This window comes from Cyrtonyx montezumae, unplaced genomic scaffold, assembly GCF_038088225.1.
Source record: "Cyrtonyx montezumae isolate F1298 unplaced genomic scaffold, pur_monq_1.0 scaffold_10, whole genome shotgun sequence".
In the NCBI taxonomy this organism is placed as follows: Eukaryota; Metazoa; Chordata; class Aves; order Galliformes; family Odontophoridae; genus Cyrtonyx; species Cyrtonyx montezumae.
Genome location: NW_027071826.1, coordinates 58,315,792 through 58,336,529, shown reverse-complemented (window position 1 = coordinate 58,336,529; position 20,738 = coordinate 58,315,792). Strand labels below are relative to the sequence as shown.

The 20,738-nt window shown below is 47.6% G+C and overlaps 1 protein-coding gene across 3 annotated transcripts in view; it reads left to right on the top strand.

Annotated features, from left to right (window-relative positions):
• The first annotated feature begins 4,474 nt into the window (after positions 1-4,474).
• Positions 4,475-20,738, top strand: part of PLCB2 (phospholipase C beta 2) — a 33,494-nt gene continuing 17,230 nt past the window's right edge. For all 3 annotated transcript variants that reach the window (XM_065755578.1, XM_065755576.1, XM_065755577.1), the window contains exons 1-9: positions 4,475-4,788; positions 7,227-7,304; positions 9,386-9,454; positions 15,783-15,923; positions 16,082-16,161; positions 16,774-16,827; positions 18,937-19,012; positions 19,580-19,680; positions 20,390-20,556. In XM_065755578.1, coding sequence (XP_065611650.1) covers positions 4,705-4,788; positions 7,227-7,304; positions 9,386-9,454; positions 15,783-15,923; positions 16,082-16,161; positions 16,774-16,827; positions 18,937-19,012; positions 19,580-19,680; positions 20,390-20,556 — 850 coding nt within the window. In that variant the 5' untranslated portion in view covers positions 4,475-4,704. The remainder of the gene's footprint in view (positions 4,789-7,226; positions 7,305-9,385; positions 9,455-15,782; positions 15,924-16,081; positions 16,162-16,773; positions 16,828-18,936; positions 19,013-19,579; positions 19,681-20,389; positions 20,557-20,738) is intronic.

Genomic DNA, 20,738 nt, shown 5'->3' with positions numbered 1-20,738 from the left:
AATTGGACTCTGAGCATTTATGACATGGCTAGGTATGGTTCAATTTAAGCAGCACGTGTGAGCTTGTAGTGTTTCCTGCAACATGCATTTTGTACTTTTCTCAGGCTTTTTTCCTCTCAATAATCAGCTTACTTCTACCCCATGTTCTTTTCTCCCTTTTTTTTTCCTCCGTGTAGATGTTTCAAGTAAAAATTCCTCAGCTTCCTTCAACTCCAAAGCTTCTTTCCTGTCTCTCCTTTAGCAGTCTCCCCGAGCTGTTTCTAAGTTTGAGATGTCTCAGTTATTATTGAGCTACAGAGTATCTTGAGATGATGAGTTTGGACCTGTTCCACCTCGTTTTTAGATCTTCAGCGTCTTCTTAAACCTATCCCTCCAAACTGTTGGTCTGTGCTCTCATTCTGGCTGGCTGTTTTCTTCCTGCTACAGAGTGCTGCAAAGACAGGTCCTGCAGGGCTGTTAAAGAACATAAACTCCACTCACAGCTCTTCCTCACCTGATCTGTGTTAGAAATGAGTTCATTCCAAACCCTTTTGCTGGCTTTGATCTCCTCTGGTGTTGCCTCTGATGAATTAACTCCCACAGATCTTTACTCTTCCTTAATTTCAATCCTGGAGTTTTTGGAGGGAGGATTGACACGTACAGGCTTGGACAGTTTTTGCTTGCGTAGGTTGAATGCCCAGAATGAATAGCACCCACATAATACAATGAAGATGGACAGTGAGTTAGATGTTCACAAGAGGTCATCAGTGTAACAGCATAGATCGACATGATTAGGTTTTCCCCAGTTAGCTAGGTCATGTGCCACCAAGTTAGGACAACACGTTGGTGAATGCACGTACCTCTCTGGCAGGACCTAAAAGGGCCACTGCCTGCCTCCCCGTGTCCACACACGTTGATCTTGTGATTCTTCAGCAGTCAGAATACCGAAAAACACATTTGACAAATCTAGGGACACAGTGGTAGGTTTTGATTTCCCTACTAAGCGTGTCTGTTAGGGAAGCAGTAGTGGGTGCAGCCTCAAACCCACCCCTCACCTCCCTACTACCCTCACATTTAGATGGATCCCCATATATTATCAATGTCTCCGCACTGCTGTCTTCCAAGGCCATTACTCTGTTTGCTGTTCTAGCTGTTGTCTAAGTGCTGTTCTAACTTCTCAACGCAGCCTCTCAAGAGCTGGTTCTCACATTCTACGTTGTTATTTGTTACTCCCAGCACTCCTTGGTAATAAGTACATCCTTATCTAAACCCTGCAAGTTACCTGTTAAATGGGCTGGAGAAGGAGAAACAGCCTCCATAACCAGCAGGGGTCCCCATTTTTTTTATAATAATGACTTAGCAATAATAGGGTGACCCCATGAGTCCCAGGATCTGACCTGGGAGCATTTGTTCTAATGGGGTAACGCTCTTCCCCTTGCCCCCTTTGAAGATATTCCTAATGAAAAACACATCAGTTAATGATTTTTTTTTTTCCCTAAGCCTGCACGACTCATCAATCGTAGGGTGAATACCCTAAAAGAAGAGCACCCACACACTATAACAGAGATAGACAGTATACTTCTGGATGGGTTATCCAGATAGTATAAAAACACCCCATAAATTAAGAAGGGCTCACCTGTCACTGAAGGTCAAGGCTCATCTGGAACTGCACAGGGAAGGAACCTCCAACAAGAGATCCTTCCCCACTGGTGGTCAGCCCTTAAATGGGGTCTGGGAGAGGTGCAGCCAGGCTCCACCCTTTCCCATCACACAGTACATTGCCTTCACCTGTGCTCCTGTGGCTGACTCAGTGCTCGCCTCAGGTGATCCATCAGTGGTTCAGGCCACGATTGAACAGTTCCCATACAGGCATTGTGTTGAGGGACGTGGTTTAGTGAGAACTATTGGTGTTATGTGGATGCTTGGACTGGGTGACCTCGTAGGTCTTTTCCACCCTTGGTGATGCTACGGTTCTATTAAATAAATCATCTCTGTAGGTGTGGAGCTGTGCCCTCTGTACGTCGTGACTATAAACAATCTTTGTGTGGGAATCCAAAGCCATAAATCAGTGCTTCCTATTGCAAGGAAGATCATCTTGTTGCAGTTTCCCAACCTGGTCTTGAACACCTCCAGGGATGGGGTGTCCACAACTTCTCTGGGCCACCTGTTTCAGTGCCTCACTACCCTCTGCGTGAAAAATGTCACTGTAACATCCAGTCCAGGCTGAACAAGCTCAGCTTTTCTTCACAGGGCAGACGCTCCAGCCCTCTGAACTTCTTTGTGGCCTCCTCTGAACCCTCTCCAAAAGCTCCATGTCTCACGTTACTCCGGATGGGGCCTCATGGGGGCAGAGTAGATGGGGACAATCACCTCCCTCATCCTGCTGGATCACTCTTGAGTTGATGCAACTGGCATTCCAGACTGCAAGCACACACTGCTGGCTCACATCCAGCTTTTGGTCCATCTGGACCCTCACACCCTTCTCTGCAGGGCTACTCTCAAGTTCTTCCCCCATTCTGTACACATATCTGGGATTGCCTCAACCCAATTGCAGCGCATTTCACTTGCTCTCGTTGAACCTGATTAGGTTCACGTGAGCCCACTTCTCAGTCTTGTCCAGGTCCCTTCGGATGGTGACCCTTCCTTCTGTTACATCAACTGCACTGCTCAACTTGATGTCATCAGCGGACTTGCTGAGGGTACACTCGACCCCACCGTTTATGATGTTGATTAAAAAGTGGACAAAGGAGTAATAAGAGGAATTCAGTTTTGCTTAGCTGTGAGTTTGTTACCAACGTTGGAAGACAACGCCGTAGGATCTGTGTGCAATGTCATAGCTTCTTCACTAGAGGACAGCATTACACATTGCGAAGCAAAGTTATAACGGAACAGCGTTGGAAGAGATTTATTACAGGTTTCAGAAGTGGGTGAGCTAGAGATGGGTTGAGGCTCCAGAGTAATTTGTTAGCACTCAGGAGCCATCCAGTCAAAGTGGTTCTTACGTAGCATGACTTAATCACCACCTGCAAACCGTGTTAAATCTGCAGAGGATGGTACGGGTTGTCTTGCGTCTGTATATACTTTGTGGGTTATAGAGGCAGCTGAATAGGTAGCACAGAGGAGATAAGGGAGGCTGGGGGAGGGGGGGGGGGGTGGGAGAAAGGGGCATATATTTGTTATCAAAACTTCTGTAATTGGTGGGATGTCCAGTGGATGAAGGTAAAGGATGGAATCCAAGGAGACACGGTGGATGTGGGGTGGCTACAGGCCAGGTCAGGGTCTGGCAGGAGGAAAATAGCAAAGGGCGGTCAAAATAAATGCTGCTCAAAGTTGCTTCTGCCTGCTTTGATATCAGAGCTTTCAGCAGAGGGCAGGACTGTTTTATTCTATCTCTGTTCCATCAGCTGTCTCTTCATGCAAGACACAGAAGCTCTGACACGGAGCAAGGAGTGTGAAACGAGAGATAAGGAGGTTATATAAGGCTGTGCAAAAGGAAGCAAGCCGCAGCCGTAGTGAGCATCTTTACGCAGCCAGAGGAGTTGGCAGTTGTTGCTGCAGTGCCAAGCAGCCTCTGAGGGCTCTGGCGAGAGGCAGAAGTTGCTTGTGAAGCAATAATGACATTTGTGGTAATTACAAAATGGCCACTGGAACCAGGAGCTGTGACTTGCTGCTTCTCCCTGCGGCCCCTCTGCTTCTGGCAGCACCTGCTGGCAAAGCTCGTGCCACCTCTCACTTTTTCACATCTGTGTTCTGCGAGGGCTGCCTTTTGTGCTTCGTGTCGCAGAGGACTGGAGGGCAGCAGAACTCCTGAACTTAGAGGTGCATTTAATCTCCCTCCAGTTAATCTCTCCTCCCTCTTGCCACTGGGTCGCCTCAGGCAGCCTGGGGAAGGACAACTGATCTGCCTCCAGCTGGCCTTACCGTTGTGCATAAGCCAGAGGTGGGAGGGAGGCCCCACCATGCAGCTGGCTCCCTTTTTGCCACCCGTCACTTCCCTGACACCATCCTCACCCACATCTCCGCCGCTCTGCGTTCCTGGAGAGCCTGCAGTAGACAGCTTTGCAGTCCCTGGGCGCTCTCGTGAATGTTTCATTTCATCTGCCTGAAACTTCCATCTGTCCCGCTGCTAAAGTGGACAGTGCTGCGAGCGGCCCCACAGCCTTCCACGTCAGATTTGGCCTAACTGCATGAAGGGGGCAGTCTGCTTGAGGCCAAACCCCCCGCGCCGCTCTGTGATCGCATCTGCTGAAATAGTTTAGAGCGTCCGCTGGCAATGCCTGCACTTTGTCAAGCAGAACTTTTAAGGAAGTTTGCTTGCGGAAGTGCTACGAGCAGCGCGATTCGCAAGCGGAGCTCCGAGGAGCAGGTCCCTCCCAGAGGGACTGTGTGTGTGTGTGTGTGTGTGTGTGTGTGTGTGTGTGTGCTGCCCATGCGGGCATCTCCGCTCGTCGCAAGCTTTCCTCCAGGTGACCTCGGGCTGCACTCCTCGTGCGTGTTTGGAGACCTGTTGATTTACAATGCAGATTCATCGGTCCTGGCCCGCGTGTTGTTGCCCCTCCTAGATTTGACTGGGATATAAGGCGCTGTTTGCTCTCTGGTGCCAACAGTGGCGATGGCAGAGAGCCCTGCCATGTGAGAGGCAGAGATAGAGGAGAGGGGGTGAAGGAGGAGTGAACTGTGCAACTCCTGTTGCTGCTGGTAGCTGAGGAGAGCATCTACGGGACAATGTCAGTGCTTACACCTGCCCTGCAGCCCCCAGAGGTGAAGGAGTACCTGTCCAAGGGCGAACGCTTCATCAAATGGGATGACGTGAGTACCGAAACTTTGCTTTGCTAGCTTGGGTGCATGGTGACAATGGTTTGGTCAGGTTTGTGGAGAGGCTGGGGGTGCAGATATGCTCGGTGTGGGGATTGGGGTGCTGACTGCTGTTTCTCTGTGCAAAACCGGTCCTTTGGAAGGCAGCTGACGCTGGGAGCCCCTCCGGGCTGAGACACACGCACTGCGTTCAGATGCTTCTTCGGGAAGCATAGGGTAGGATTTACTCGCTGTATGGACTCTCCATGCTTTGCATATGGGAGGATTTGGGGCTCCAAGTTGCTTCCTCTTACAGCCCCGCTCCTGGAGTGGATGGGGGTGAGTCATGTCCTGCCTGAGGGTCTGTGAGCTACCAAGTGCATGGCAGCAAAGCAGCAAGGGTGCTGTACAAAGCTGCCTTCCTCTCCCTGCTCCGTGTCCTCTTGTGTCTTCGAAATACCTGCTTTGCAGGCTGAGTTTGCCTTTCATTTTAAGGGGAAGAGAATGTGGATCAGCGGAAAAGTAGGGGTTAACTCGAGTGTAATAGTTCCCTTCCTCACTGAGAAGACAAAAGAGTATTTCCCCTAATACTGAGGCACAGCAATGGCAGCTGCCCATCCATCTTGTTTGGAGATTGGTCCACGTACTATTGAGCATGAATGTTGGTAAAGGGGGAGCAGGCCAGGGGGTGATCATTCACCAAGACCTGAGGGATCAATGTCCAGTGGATGAAGGTAAAGGATGAAAGCCCAGGAGACATGGTGGATGTGTTAAAAGGAGCCTCCAGCAGCAGTGCTCAGCCCAGGGGGGCCACTATCCAAAAGCTTGAAGCTGTTAAGTGCTTCCCTGAGAATTTCTGGGATATTCAAGTTCCCTGGAAGCCATAAGTGAGTCGAGTTGGACTCCCAGCACCCACTAAGGATGGATGGTTGGAGTGAGTGAGCTCAAGGCTTGTGTGCATTTTTGCCCAGGATTTACAAATCTCGATTTCCTGGAAAGGCTGCTTCTATTTACTAAGTTTACAAACTCAAAGCTCCAACAATAACAAAAACCTTCACAAGTTCTGGTCATGGTCACATTGCACCATCTTATGTCGCTTTCGTGCAGTCACAGCAGGCTGCAAAAGAAAGTGGAGAAAGCTTTAGCCTGTCGGTGTGCAGGTGGAGGGTCAGGATAAAAGCAGCTCTTCAGTGGAGCTGAAATTCTTCTGCCTGACTCTTCAAAGTGACCTGGCCTCTTTCTACAACAGCTGAGGAAAAGGAATGAAGGCAGCTCATCTTCTATGGAATTCACCTTCTCCTTTGTTGCCAAGGAACCAACCCACGGCAGCGTATACCTGAACCCCACGGCCACCCATGTCCCCAGTCAGGAGGACAGCTGTCCTTACCGTGGCTTCCCTTTGCCTTCAAGAATACTGCCTCGCAGGAGATAAGCTTTATCTAGAAACAAGGGAGAATATTCAGGAGTAGCATTACAGGGTCTGTTCTGCTCTTCGTGGCATGGAAGAGCCCGAGGCCAAATGACAAATTCGCTTTCCAGATTCCGTTACCGGTTTTGTCTCAGCAGCTGAGTATTTCAGCTTCCTGAAGCGAATTTGAAGCCTTCTTAGAAATGGCTGATAGGCCTTGTGATTCTTCATCTGTGGCTCCAGAGGTCAAGAGCAGTCAGGAGCCTGCTAGGCTGAGTGAGCAGCTGGGCTAGGACTCCAAGCAAAGTCACCAAGTGTTCCCTATTGTTGTTTCCTAAGAGCTCGTGCTGATTCACCTCTTAGCTTGCATGCAAGACGGGACTGGATGTTGTGCTGTGAATGTCTGTGAAGCTGTCTTAAACCAAAAATGCAGAAGCAAAGCACACCAACCTCACAGCTGCTTATTTCCTTCGCCTTGGTTCGGAGCTGGGGGAGGCACCGCACCCTGGTGGGTTCAGGATCAGCCCAACGTCCTTTTGTCTAACTTTCTGGGTGCTTAAATGGGCTCTGGGTTTGTTTGTTAGTTTGGTTTTTTTTTATAGTCCATTTAGAGCTAATGAATAGTATTTGAGAATTCCCTCCTGAAGTAGACTCATCTATTTTATCAAACTCTTCCTGACTAGATCCCTGCAGTCTGTAAAGAGAGCCCAGATGGCCAGCACAAGTAGACGTCTAGGTGGTGTCTATTCTTGGCCTTGCTCCCTCTGGAGCTCAGAAGGAAGCAGGTGCCATGAAGGGAAGGCAGTTCAAGTGGAACAGACACATCTACAAGGACTTTCTTTTCTGTTGACTGTATAGAAATGAGAGACCTAGGTTTCAGCTTTTGTAGCTTCACACTGGAGATATACTGAAATTACTTGTTTGTTTCCATAAATCAGATGGCGATTCGCCTTACTGAGTCTGCATTTCAATGAAGAACCTTGTATGCCTGTCATGGGATATAAGGCGCTAACCTTTTCTGTTTGCTTGTGTTTTGATGTGTTAGGAAACAGCGAGTGCTTCTCCTGTGATTCTTCGGGTGGATCCGAAGGGCTTTTATTTATACTGGACATATCAGAACAAGGTAAGTGTTAAGATTTCACAGGTTGGTCACCAAACAGTCGATTCAAGTTTGTGCATAATTAAAACACAGGACCACACAGAAAGGAATTGCACTGATATGCCTGTTAGGCAGCTTGCTAAAGGATTCTCCAAACCAGAGCAGTGGGAATAAAAATAGGTAGAAATGTGCAGTTCAGTGTACCCATCATCAGCTAACGTGTGCCTGAGTTGTGCTCCTCCAGTACCAAGATGGTGTGCACCGTGGTGATGGAGGCAAAGCACAAGGGGGATAGCTGCCAGGGGGGAGCGAGATGCCACAAATATAAGAAAGAGAACTGAGTTCCTTGCTGCTGGGTAGCAGCAAGGGGTGGAGGGATCTGGTTTGCCAGGAGGTGGAAGGCTGGGTTTACTTCTGCTTTCCAGAGCAGAGCTGTGGTTCAGCTCTACTTCCTCCTTGTGACCTACATGCTGAAGAAGCATGGTAGATAAAGAGACAGAGCCAGTACTCCTCCACAGCACCCTGGCCAGGCAACCCCGACCTGTTTCGATGAGGTCTGAATTCTCAGAAGATTGTGCCCTAATGGCAGCGTGAGCAGGGCACTGGCACACAGCCACAGCATCTGAGAGTGGTACTGCAGTGCTGGAGACTGTGACATCCCTGTCAAAGGCACGCTGGTCTTCTCCCTTTCAAGGGCTGCTCACTCCTGGTGGTAGTAGTTAAGCTGTAAAGGTTCAGCCAGGCAGCTGGAAGAAGTGATGCATCAAAAAATGGGCTGGGGGGGCTGTTGTCGCTCATCAAAAATGCATATTTCATGGGGCTAGTGGTGGGAGGCATCACCTGGGAAAGGGGCTGCAATGAGGAAGTCAGGGCATGACATAGCTTGAGGAAGACCAGGCAGAGGGGTCTCATTTTCCCGGAAAATACCATTGGTGAGCACCTAAAATTAACAGATTTGAGAGCTGCAGCAAATCAACATCCCGCTTTACATCCTTGGGCAAGATTTTGTCTGGCAGTTTCCCCCTCTTGTGCATAAACTAGGTGGAGATTCAGAAAGGAGAGAGATTAGGATAACGTTTTCGTCCTGCTTCACAATGAAGTGGGGATACAGCCAGAAGATACGGTATCCGCATTGTTCCTTATTGTGATCTTGGAAAATATCTGCTGCGACGAGTACAATTTGTTCTCCAGATCCGTGGTGAGCAGGCAAATCAGTAACAGAGGAAGGAAATTCAGGTGGGATATTAAAAGAGCAAACAAAGCAGACACAACAACTAGCCAGCAGTAGGGACAGTGAGGACAAGGAGCGGGCTGCCTAGGGGACCTCATGGAGTGTCCTCCATGGGGAATGTTCCAGAAGGTCTTCTGCTATGGGAGTGAGAGAATGTAGCAGTAGTGTAGGACAGGCTACACGTGTGTCTGATCTTTGCACGTGCTTTTTTTGTTTTGCACTATTCTTCTCCATAAATCGAACTAAGTGGTACAAAGTAGGATGAACACTGGCACCATGCTCCTCCTCTGCAATGCTTGCCGAGAGCTTCATGTTCTACCACAGCTCTGCACGGATTTTCATGTTGCAGATCACGCTCTCTGCTTCATTGGGTTTTATTTACCCAGCTCTAGTTCAGCATCCTCATCCTGCCAGTTTGTAGCCTGAGGTGAAGGTGCAGGTGTAGTGGTGTTCCCGCTCCCTGCTTGCCAAAGTTGGCAAAAATACTGTCAAGGCTCTCCTGCTCCTGTTGTTTCTGCCAGGACATCTGGACAAGCTCAAGTCTACTGTGGCTATTTAGAACCAAATCTGAAGCTCAGAGTGTGATCAAGATGGAGGAGAACTGGGTAGAGAGGAGCTGTGTTCATCTCAGTGAACTGCATCAGGACTCTGGCCGCCACCTCAAAATGTGCTGCAGAGCCAACGTTACCCTGCACAAACCGGTCTGCCAGCTGGGCCTAGTGCAGCTCACATTCCCCTGCCTGCCTTGTTCCTGGTGGTTGAGCTTTTCCCCAGCGACAGGCTCAGACCTACTTTGCAGCTTCTGAGGGGACCGGAAAGGTTTATAACTTCTTCCTTTCTTTCCTTCTTCCTCCTTGTCCTTATTCCCTTGTAGGAAATGGAAATCCTGGATATAACCAGCATCCGAGATACCCGTGTAGGGCGATTTGCCAAAATCCCCAAGGTGAGTGTGTGCTTCATTCTGCCACTTCGTAGGGGGATGGAAAAGCTGCCCGCGCCTTCGACACAAGCTGAGGCAGTTTAGCCTGGCTTTAAGATACGAGAAGGTGAGACAACCTTGTCTGTCCTCATCAGAACTCTGCAAATACGGAAAAGCTACCCTTACTCTTGCCCCTGAGCTCCCCAAGTAGCTCTCCGTGCACCTAACAGACTCATGCAGACTGATACGTACGAGCTTGTTGGGTCAAGGCAGCTACAAACCTGGAGTTACTGAGCGAGCCCAGTGCAGCATGGGGTGCTCTTTTCCTTTAAAGGGAAGAAAATGTAGTAATGGCACAAGTTTCTGTTCTTTCAAATAGTTTTCAGTCGCCCGCTTGCAGAGTGCACATGCACATGCCTTTGTTTTTGGTTTCTGTTATAATTTAAGCTTCCTGCAACGCAGTTGCCCTTGTTAGGATTTTTTTCTGGGTCTGATTTTCGTTTGTTTTGAACTTTTCTGTGTACAAAAAATGACAAGCAGAAAATGGAAGCTGGAATGCGAAAGGGAAACAAAGAAGTAAAGATAATGGCTCCGTATAATAACGTAAATGATTCTCAGTGTAATGTGAAAGAGGAAGATTTGGCAATCCATACTGAGAGACTCGAGCTGCCTCTTTGCGTAAGAAGTACGGCTGTTTTCCTAATACCTCCCTGAAAATGCCTAATAGGGCTCCCTAGGGCTGGTGTTTCTCGAAAGCATGTGAGGAGATGAGCGATAAAGGTACAGCAGAGCTCAGGAGCAGCGCCCATATCTTTCCCAATCCTGAAAGGTCTTCATTCTTCCTGATCAACTTTCTTCTCAGGAAATCCTTAGAACTGAACACATCTGAGCTCTAACCGTGCCTACGGTTTTGCCTGCAACTCCAGTTTCGCCTGGAGAAAAAGCTATTTTTTTTGTCGTTGTTCAAGAGAGAGAATCAAATGTGTGGAGCTAACAGAGCAGAGTGCTGCACTCCAGAGTACAACTTGCTATGGAAAAGACCTACCTAAAGGAGAGTCCTGAGATACTGTTTTCTAGGGCGATAAACTTTAGGAATAAACTGTTTACTAAACAAACTCAACTCTGTAGATTAAAAGGTTTTAAAAGGTTAGTGGTGGAAGCACTGAGGCTGTGGGCGGGTGTCTATTTGGCAGCAGCAGCCAAGCAGGAGAGCGACTTAGAGCTCTGTCATTACTGAAGACTTTTATTGCAGGCTACCAGGAAAAACATGCCAGCCCAGGGATCAGAGTACAGGTAAACATCACTCAACATACAGAAGAAAAAAACATTTGAATGATCTCGTAACAACAGCCTCTCGGCTACCCTATGGGTGAGGGACCTTTTCCACATATCCCATCTGCCATGATGCGTGCAGACTGAATTTATCCATATTTCTATGGTTTTTTGGTGTCTTTCTCAAATGAGACTAAGAACTGGGAAACGCAGAAAAGAGCGTGACTAATAAAGGCATGAAATGGCCACCGGAGGAAGAGAGTCGGTGGGAGAGGAAGAGCAGGCTGCCTGCTCTTCCTCTAAAAGAAAAAGAGAGTTGTGGAGGAGTACTGTGAAATGCTGTAAATCAGGATCTGAATGGAGAAGGTGAGCGGGAAGCAGCTGCTCGTGTTTCTTCCCATGACAGCTAAGCATCAAGTGGAATTTTCCAAAGGCAAGTTCAGCACAAAGCAAAAGGAGGTGCTGCTGTTGGACCTGTGTCGTTGCACGGTGGGATGCCTTCCCGCACAAGTCATGGAAACGTATGTGATTTCAGGGTTAGGTCAAGAAGGAAATGCCCTTTGAGGGTCTTAAGTACGAGATTAGGTCACGGGGCAGAGAAGTATCATTGCGCTTGCCCTTTCTTTTCCAGGCACCTGGGTGGCTCTTTGGTCTGATTTGGCATGGCTGTTGCGTTGTAGCTGTTTTAATAGGACAGAGTATAGTTATAAATATAATAGTTCTACAGTGCTGGGAATTGGCTACAGTTCATTTAAAAACCAGAAAAGATACAGAGGTCAAGCATGAAGCGACTTCTTAGGTATCCTCAATGGGCACAAGTGATAACCTCTGCTGTGAAAATCCCAAGGGCGTTTCAATCTCTGCATCTCATTTTCACTTAACATAACCCTCTCTATTTTATTTTAAGGGATCTTCTGTCATTTCTGCAATGGTATATATAGTAAAATGTATTAGGCTGTCTCCTTCTCCACCTTGTGTGGGTGCTGAAATGGGTATTGAACCAAAACACTGGCAGAGATGTACCCTCTGGGCCTGGCAGTTTCCCGTTTCCACAAGGCTGTACTGTCCTGAGTGCTTCTGCAGAGCACATTGGAAGTCCTCGGCGGTGTGTTCAGGTGGCTTTGCTGAGGACAGAATTTGAGAGCACGTAGAGAAATGCAGGAAGTGACAATTTCTTGGCACGAGTCACCCTCCACTCAGAGCATCCAAGTCTGGTGCATAAGAACCCAAAGGTATCCATATGAAAATCCCAACGGGATGGAGAGCTGGAGGTGGAAGACTGGCAATACGTGCCAGTTTCCTTTGTTGCCCGAAGGTGAAGCGCAGCTGTGCCCTCGGAGCAAAGACTCTCCACTTGCTTTATTTTCTTTGAGAGCTCCACAATGTGTTCTGCAGCTTTATTCCTTGATGGGAGGTTTTCTTTTTGGTTTGTTTTTTTTTCCTTTTTTTTTGAGAGCCAGGGCAGGGTGAACTTTGGCACATGATCAAGACTCATCAAGATAAGAATTAGCAGGGACTTCTAACACAAGCGAGACAAGATAAAAAGCTATTGAATGTAGATCAGCAGCATGCCAAAGCAGATCAGGATGTTATTTACAATGCAATTTTCATGTTTTTGTTTGAGTAACAAGGAACAATAACAGCTGCTCCATTTTGTTTTCTTCTGCTGCACCAAGAACATTTGCACAAGCCAATAATTAGTACTGCAGTATACGATGCTGCAGGCCAGGCTGCTGAGCTGTTGGCTTCAGCTCGGGTTTTGTTTGGGCCTGTCAGCAGGCACTGGCTTTGAAACGAGCCTCGTTTTTCACAAAACAATCTTGCGTTTTCTCACTGGTGCTCATTATTATAATGCAGTGTCATCCTTCATAAGTATTTCGTTGCTTTTGAACCCAGACGTGCAGACTCTGAGGATGCAAAGCCTGGATCACTCCCTCACAGTCTGTTCCTGTTTGGTTCCAGCAGTCTGCAGGTTACTTGGTGCCGTGTGAATCTGCATGCTGCTGCATTGTCCAGCTCCTGTAGATAAGGCAGCAGGGAGAGCTGAGAGTGCTTAGCTGTGTCTTCTCTCCCTTGCCACTCCAGGATGCTTGGCACAGAGATGTGGCCCCTGTCACACGGTGCTGCTGTCCTAAAGAAAGCATGGGGAGGGGGTTTGCTTGCGTTGTCCTCTTCTCCGGTGCTACACTACTTCAGCACTGCATCATGAAGACAAAGGACTGCCATACGTAGGGATTGTGTGCAGCTGGAGCTGTCGTCTGCTCACGTCAGTTTCAAGAGGAGAAAAGACCCTTGCATGAAGCGTGGTTCTTCCTCAGTGTTTGCATGAGAATTTGCTTTTCTCAAGATCATGAATATGGTTTATACGGATCAGGTTTTTAGGGAAATGAAGAGAGTGGGAAGTGAAATGAAAGCTGATTCTGTATTTCAGCCCCTCTGCTGCTGGGTTGCTCTCTGTGTGTGTGTGTGTGTGTTTTCTTTTTCCTAAGTGGATTTGCTAAGCATATTTCCCTTCTCGATTTGCATGGCTAATATGGTTGCCTATTTTCATGGACCGATGCCTCCTTTTTGTCCACCTGCAGCGTGGCACCAAGGAATAGCAGTGAAGCTAACTTATTAAAAAGGCAGAACGTACCATCAGATCCTGGGGCTTGGACAGCATCTGGCCCACTCTCACCACTTCACTCGTTGCTGTGCCAACATCACTGCATTTATCCCAGGAGGGAGATAATCCCTGCCTACAGCAGGCAGCGCAGAGCGAGTGAGTGACTTGCTTCAGGCTAGGTGGGAAATAAGCTGGGAAAGAATGACCCAATTTAGATCCCTGAGAAGATCATCCTTTCCCCTCCTTGCCTCTCCCTGCTGTAGTTGGCTAGCAGAGGTGTTACAGGGTGCCCTAAGCTACGCTAACAGCACGCATCCCATTTAGAGAGCTGCCCACTTCTTGCTCCGAGATGATGGTTGAGCCATTCTGATGGCTGCGTGTGCCCAGCTTTGCCTGCAGAGCACAGGTGGAAGCTCAGAGTGTGCTGGGGACACATCCTGACAAGAAACGGGGGAGCCAAGTGACACCAGACTGCAGAGAACAAAGGGGCGGGAGGAGCTGCCTTGTAACAAACGCAGGAAATGAGCTTAGCTCAAACCACAAGTTCTCTATTGTCTTGCTTCATAGAATTTGCAACGCTAGAAGTAAGGAAGCTGAACAAAAGTCCCTGGGTTTGCAAGATGAAGTTAAATGCGAAACTAAAAGCTAACACATTTCCACCTGTAGTTTAAGTTCCATCAAGTTGGACCCGGTCATCCTCATGGGTCACCTCTGACTTGGGATGCTCCATAACTCCAGGAGTGAGATAGGACGCGTGGGTTCTGTTGGCTTCTGCAAAGAAAACTTGCTTACAGTGCAGCAACGAGCCACTTCAGAAACTCTTCAGCTGTTAGAAAGTAGTTCTGGGTGGCCAGCTGCCTTTCCCCTTCAGTCCCTCCATAGGGATTAGGTTGTACAGACCCCAGTCACCACCGAGGAGAGGCTTTCGTGAAAGGAGAGATGGCAGTCAGGTGGCCTTGAATTATAATCCACATCATTCAGGGCCGTTTTTCTTTTTCCAGTTTGCTACAGATGTGCCCAAACTGCAGAAATTCAGAAAAAACGCAGCGGCAAAAGCCTGCACAGTTTCTCATGAAATATACACGCAGCCTTCTGTGTGAGACGCAGCACACGAGGGTGCCTACAGCGAGCTGTTTCAGTTTCAGCTAGCACAGTCCAAACACAAATAGAAAATTCCGTGGCTGAAACAACTGCTTGTGTTTGAATCGAGCAGTTCAAACGGAATGAAAGTGGTCAGTGGTGTATTGGGTTGGTGAAGACCAACCTTCATCAACAAAAACACCGCTCAGTTAGAGCAGCTCCATGAGCTGCCAAACAGAAGCTGAGCTGCAGGGCTGACTTGTTGAGTGCTCTACGTTTATAGCAAGCACGTGAAGCCATTGAGGGCTCTCTCACTGAGGTTAGCGTGGTATCTGCAACATGCTGAGGTATTGCGGATGCTTTATCTTGTTGAAATGGAGTAACTCAGCCGTGTGTCTGACACACAGATTCCAGCTCCGGGTTCATTTCTGAGTCCACCCTGCCCTGCTAGCGATTGCTGGTGGTGAATTTTGCCCTTAATTTCTGAAGGAGCAGTGCTCTGGCAGTTTGCTTTGATGGATCCTACGTTTCAAGTAACAAATTGCTGCGCTTTATGGTAGGACATGGGAGTGTTATCCTTTTGTTATAAATAGCAACCATCAGGGTAACTCCAGGATACCTTGGCTCAGTTATGCTTCATGTAGGATAGGAATGCATGAAGTGCTAAATCAGTTAAAGGGATCCTATAAACACTTTCACATGGTGATGAAATCCCAGTATGACTAATTGGATGAGCTTTACACTTACCGAATCTCTGGTGAGCCGTCGCTTGGGACGCTGCGATTGCTGTGGGGAAAAAAAGAAAAGAAATTTATCTACTGACAGCAAGCAGAAAATGTCACTTGGAGAGAGAGAGAGCAAACTTCCGTCCCCAGAAACCAGCCTTAAATCTGGTCATCCTTCTGGGGCCCACAAACAGTGCTTCTCTTGCGGTGGGAGAGGCCACTGCAAGATAGTACTGCTAATCTAAGCCACACTAATTGGAAAGCCTTTCTTTGTCTGTGTTTACACTGCCAATACTAACTTGGTTATGCACCTATGCTATGAGGAGGCCAAGTACTCTTCTCTCAACCAATCTGCAAGTTGAGGCTGAAGCTTCACGCGGGATTTCTTTAATAGTAGTCTCCTACGTGCATTTTTTCAGGCCAGAACAGGACGTTTGTGCAGCGATGTTGGTCACAGTGGTTTCCTTCTTGGAGGATCTTGGTAATGCAGGCTACAGGAAAAAAAAAATGGAAGAAAAGATGAGAAAGATCACATGCTGTTAATTCTGAGCTGGTTGAAAAGCTCGCTGTCAGTTTGAGTCCACGGTTGCACTGGGTGCTGTATTTTTTTCCTCCTGGTGCAGCTTGCTTCATTCTCCTTTTCACCCCACTCCTTCTGTTCATTTTGCAGTGCCAGAAGCTCCGCGAGGTTTTTAACTTGGATTACCCTCACAGCACCTTCCTGCTGAAAACTCTGACGATTGTATCTGGCCCTGACATGGTGGACCTCACATTCCATAACTTCGTGTCCTACAAGGAGAACGTTGGCAAGGTACGTGGGCCTGAGGGCAGGGAAGCAACGTGAAGCACAAAGAGCTGGCATCCACAGGGAGCAGGAAAGGAGCTGCTGAGTTAATAGTCCAGCACTATCAGCCCAGGCAGTGTAATCAGCCACCTCCACCCTTGTGTATGTCTTTTTTTTCCCCCTAGAGCTGGGCTGAAGATATCATGGCCATTGTTCAGAATCCCCTCACATACAACGCTTCTCGGTACACCTTCCTAGAGAAAATGTAAGTGGTTTCTGACAATCATTCTGTCTGAGGCATTTGCTTGCTGCTTTTTCTGTCAGTAACGGAAAGAAAAGCCTTCATAGCATCCAAGCCCTTTGGCAGTCTCGTAAGGAAATCCTGTGCCAGCTCAGGGGCCCTGAGGCACAATGGAACGGGTGGTCGATGGGCTGTGTTGTGTGGCAACCAACTGGCACCACAGGACTTGAGCCTTGGTATTAAATATACACGTGGCACTCGGCAAACTGAAATTCTGAGCTTCAGGTGTATTTCCCCCATCACAGTCCCTGCGCTCACGTCAACGAAGTACTGCCTCTTCTTCTTGGCTCTGTAGTACTGTTTGGTTTGGCAGCCTGAGGTCATCAAAGAGGACGAAGTAGCAGAGGATACCATCATCTCATATCTGTCACGTGTTCCAGAGGAATCTTCCTGATGTCAGAGCTCTTCCAGTTTGCCCGTTTCTGCTCCCCAAGAAATAGGAGCAGCTTAAGCTGACAGCCTGCGGGAGCCTGATTTCCAATTAACTGATGGTTTCCTTTCCCAATTGTGTTTTCTTTTTTCCTCATAACTTAATGAGTACGAGTGAGCTTACATTGTCTTGACTTTTTTCCACAGCCTGGTGAAGCTGAAGATGCAGCTGAATGCAGAGGGGAAGATTCCTGTCAGGAAGTGAGTAAGGCTTTTGTTTGTCTTTCTTTGTATATTCAGTTAGACTAAAGGCATAACAGCTGGTTAAGAGGATGGTAGCCCTGTGCCTTCAGCTGCCTGCTCCTGCTGCACCTAAGGGTGAAAACCATTACTTACAAGGTAAAAACCATTCAAGTCACAAGAGGACTCCTGCTACACTTAAGTTCCTCCCACTGAAGGACCCAGGATATAACTTGTGTCTGGAAAGGAGACTTTCGGTGACCATTTCCTCCAGCTGCAGCAAGAAAGTAGCTTGAAGGGTGTAGGATAAATAACCCAAAAGAATATTACATGCACAAAATAATGAAGATGGACAGTATATTTCTGTCTGGCTTATCCAGATGGTATAAAGACAACCATAAGAAAAGAAAGGCTCACCTGTCACTGATGGTCTTGACTCGCCCAGGACTCCACAGGGAAGGGATCTCCAACAAGAGATCCTCCCCCAGTGGTGGTCAGCCCTTAAATGGGGGCTGGGAGAGGTGGAGCCAGGCTCCACCCCTTCCCATCACACAGGTGCATTGCTTTCACCTGTGCTCCTGTGGCTGACTCAGTACTCACCTCAGGTGATCCATCAGTGGTTCAGGCCACGATTCAACAGTTCCCATACAAAGGGCCAGGAATTTCACTTGAAGCTGGATAAGATGTAGGACTTATTTGAGCTCTTATAGAAGGCATTCTGTATGTGGTCCATTTTTGCTTGACAAACCAGCTGGCTTGAAGCGGAGATCCATTGTTTTAACATAAAATTGTCTGAGTTGGAAGGGGCCTTTTCTCTATGTTTCTTTTTCTCATGTGTGACCCCCCTACAGCTGTTCTCCACTGGTGTAATTTCACTGCCTTCAGTCTTCGCTCTGCACATGAGTGAAGGAAACAGCCTTTGAAGACAGACACCTGGGCCAATGTTAATGTTGGTTCAAGTACAGAACAGGAGAGGTTTGCACTTCACTTTTCAAGGACTGGCTTTGGCATCAGGGTAGAAATGTCCTGAGAATAAAGCAAGGCTTCTTTGCTGAAACAAAGACTCCTGTGTGCTGCATGGCATAAATCTAGAACTGATTTCGTGCCACTCAGTGTCTTCCTTAGTAAAATCACTCCATGGCCGATCCCATCACTCCTCCGTGTTGTTTTGTCACTTGTACAGTGACAAAAGCCCGCACTGCAACACTGCATTCCCTTTTGAGTGCTTAATTTATCTTTCCTTTAGAGAATAAGGACCTTTGGTGAGCGCCTTTGTGGGTATTTGCTGGGGGGCTCTGTACCACCCTGCTCGTAGATTTGTGCTGTGTTACAGCATCATGAGAGGCAAATGCTAATCACCTTAATAAATGTGGAACCTACTGCATGTTATATAGCGTAACGAGTCTAGATTAAGTCTGTGCAGGTTAAGTGTATTCCTGGACAGCTGATCGTTATTTGACAGTAAAGATTGCTTGTTGTTTGTTTCCTAAACCACCAAGCAGCAGGATTTCATTCTGCCAGATACCAGTGTACACGTCACTGTACCTCACTTCCATGCCATGGTCTTTCTTGTAGAATAGCAAAAGTGGTTTATGGTCTAAACCATCACACCATTAAACTGTCCAGATTAAGAGCCAGATTTATAAAAAATATTCGGCATCGCCAAGTGCAGGTATAAGGACAGCTTTCTAACCCTCTATCTCAAGCATTTTTTTTTTCATATTCTTCATTTTTGAAATTTAACAAGGACGCTGCAATTTTTGCCTTGCAAAGGGCTGCCTGGGAACAGCATGCAGTGTTTGCATATGTTAGCTACGGCTCCAGTTGAGCACTTCTCCACCTGTCAACATATTTGGCACTTTCTGTTTCCCTTCGTGATGGTGAGCACCTGTTATTCCAGGAGTGTGATAGAAATCTAAATTTATCCACAGATGACATCTCCATGTTGCTGATTGGGATGTTCTGAATCTACACAGTTATTGTTACTAATCCATAATACTGCAAAGAGACCTCTTTAAACTGAAGGCTTCACCAGATGCTTTCTGCCCTGCAGACCGGTACCCAGCTTTCTGCGTCCTGTTACTGGTCCATTACTGGTAGTAATGGTTTCCTTTTTCCCTGTCTGCTCAGTATTTTTCAGATGTTTCCCGCAGACAGGAAGAGGGTGGAAGCAGCATTAAGTGCTTGTCATCTTCCAAAAGGCAAGGTAAGAATGTAACCAGGCAGCCAAAGGTTTCACTAGTTTGGGTATAATATTCTTGCTTATCGTGACTGTGATGCCCTTGGCTTCAAAAACATTAGCTGCTCAGATTCTCTAAAATTGCTTTGAAATCATATCCTTGTTGTTAGCTGCCTTGCCTAAACTGCAAGCCTGCTAAGATCAGTTCTTACCATTCGTAGCACTTGCAGCTCAGTGACTTGGGCTGTGTGGCCTAGGAAGCTGCACGTTCCCTTCTGCCCATTTCCCCTGCTCTTTGTCTGATGGCACTGCTACCGACCTTCAGAGCACGATCCAGACCTCTAACAGCTCCTATCAGCTCATGCTGCGTCTTACATCATCGCTCAAGGGCCACTAAAGGGCAGTTCAAGTAACTGTCCTTCCTGAAAGAGGCCATTATAATGCCTCCCCACTCCATCTCCTCTTTCCTAAACACCTTGCTAGGTGCTCCAGTTGCTTATCTGCCTTGTCACAATGAGTGCAGGTGTTGAGTGTTAACAGAGGTGAAAACCACTGTGGGTTAATGACACTGACGTGTCTTTCTTTCGTTCTCAGAATGATGCCATCAACCCAGAGGACTTCCCTGAGACTGTGTACAAAACTTTCCTCATGAATCTGTGTCCACGGCCTGAGATTGATGAGATATTTACTTCGCAGTAAGTTTCCTTCAAGCCACGGAAGAGGCCTTAGTCTCTTTCACGGCAAAAGATAGGCAAAAAAGGTGGGGAGCAGGGTTGCTGTGCTTATCAGCTTGGCTGATCTCACACCAGCCTGGAAGAGCAGGTACCCACATCACAGAGTGTTGCCATGCCTTCACTGATGACCTGAATTAAAAGGACGGGGCCTGAGGCCTCACTGTGCTACGTGGACTCTGAATTATCACTATCAGAAGCACTGATTTCAGGTTAACACTAGATGATGGTAATGTGAGACTACTTGTGGCTAGCCCCAAACCAGACCACACGCAGCATTAAAACCCAGTGAACTTTGCCACTAGCCAGTGACTTGTTTTCCATTAGCTAAATCTGTGACTTCTCAAATTGATTTGATTTCATAGGACGAGTATTCACTGTGTTCTGAAATTTGGGTCTCTTTAGAGTTCAGGTCAGAGGCTCAAATTATGCTTTGCTCTCCCCTCGTGCAACCTCTTAACAGCAGTGAGCTAGTTAGGAAGAAGTATACAGAGGAGGAAAAAAGGCCAGAGTGGGAAGCATCATTTACAGGAAGAAACGCAGATAAAACAGAATTCTGTGGGCTCAGAGAGCTGTGCACCTTCTGCTAACCTGAGCAAGGACCAGTGTCTCCTTGTGAAGTTTCCTGGCACACGTGCCTTACACACGTTTTTCTGTAATTCTTTCCCCTCAGCCATTTCAAAGCAAAACCCTACATGACCAAAGAACACTTGGCAAAGTTTATCAACAAGAAGCAGCGAGACTCTCGCCTCAACGACATCCTTTTCCCACCAGCAAAACCTGAGCAGGTTCAGAGCCTGATAGAGAAATATGAGCCCAGCGTCATTAACATCCAGAGGGGTGAGTAGGTCTCACATAGGTCAGGACCCATAGGTCTGGTTCTTCTGTCACAACCCACTGTGAAGGTAGCATGGAAATAGCAGAGTATCTCATACCTTCTGGTACCCTGGCTTTTCCAGGGGAGCAACCAGCCTGATACCCACAAACCCCTCCCTTACACTGGGAAGGAGATGCCAGAACCT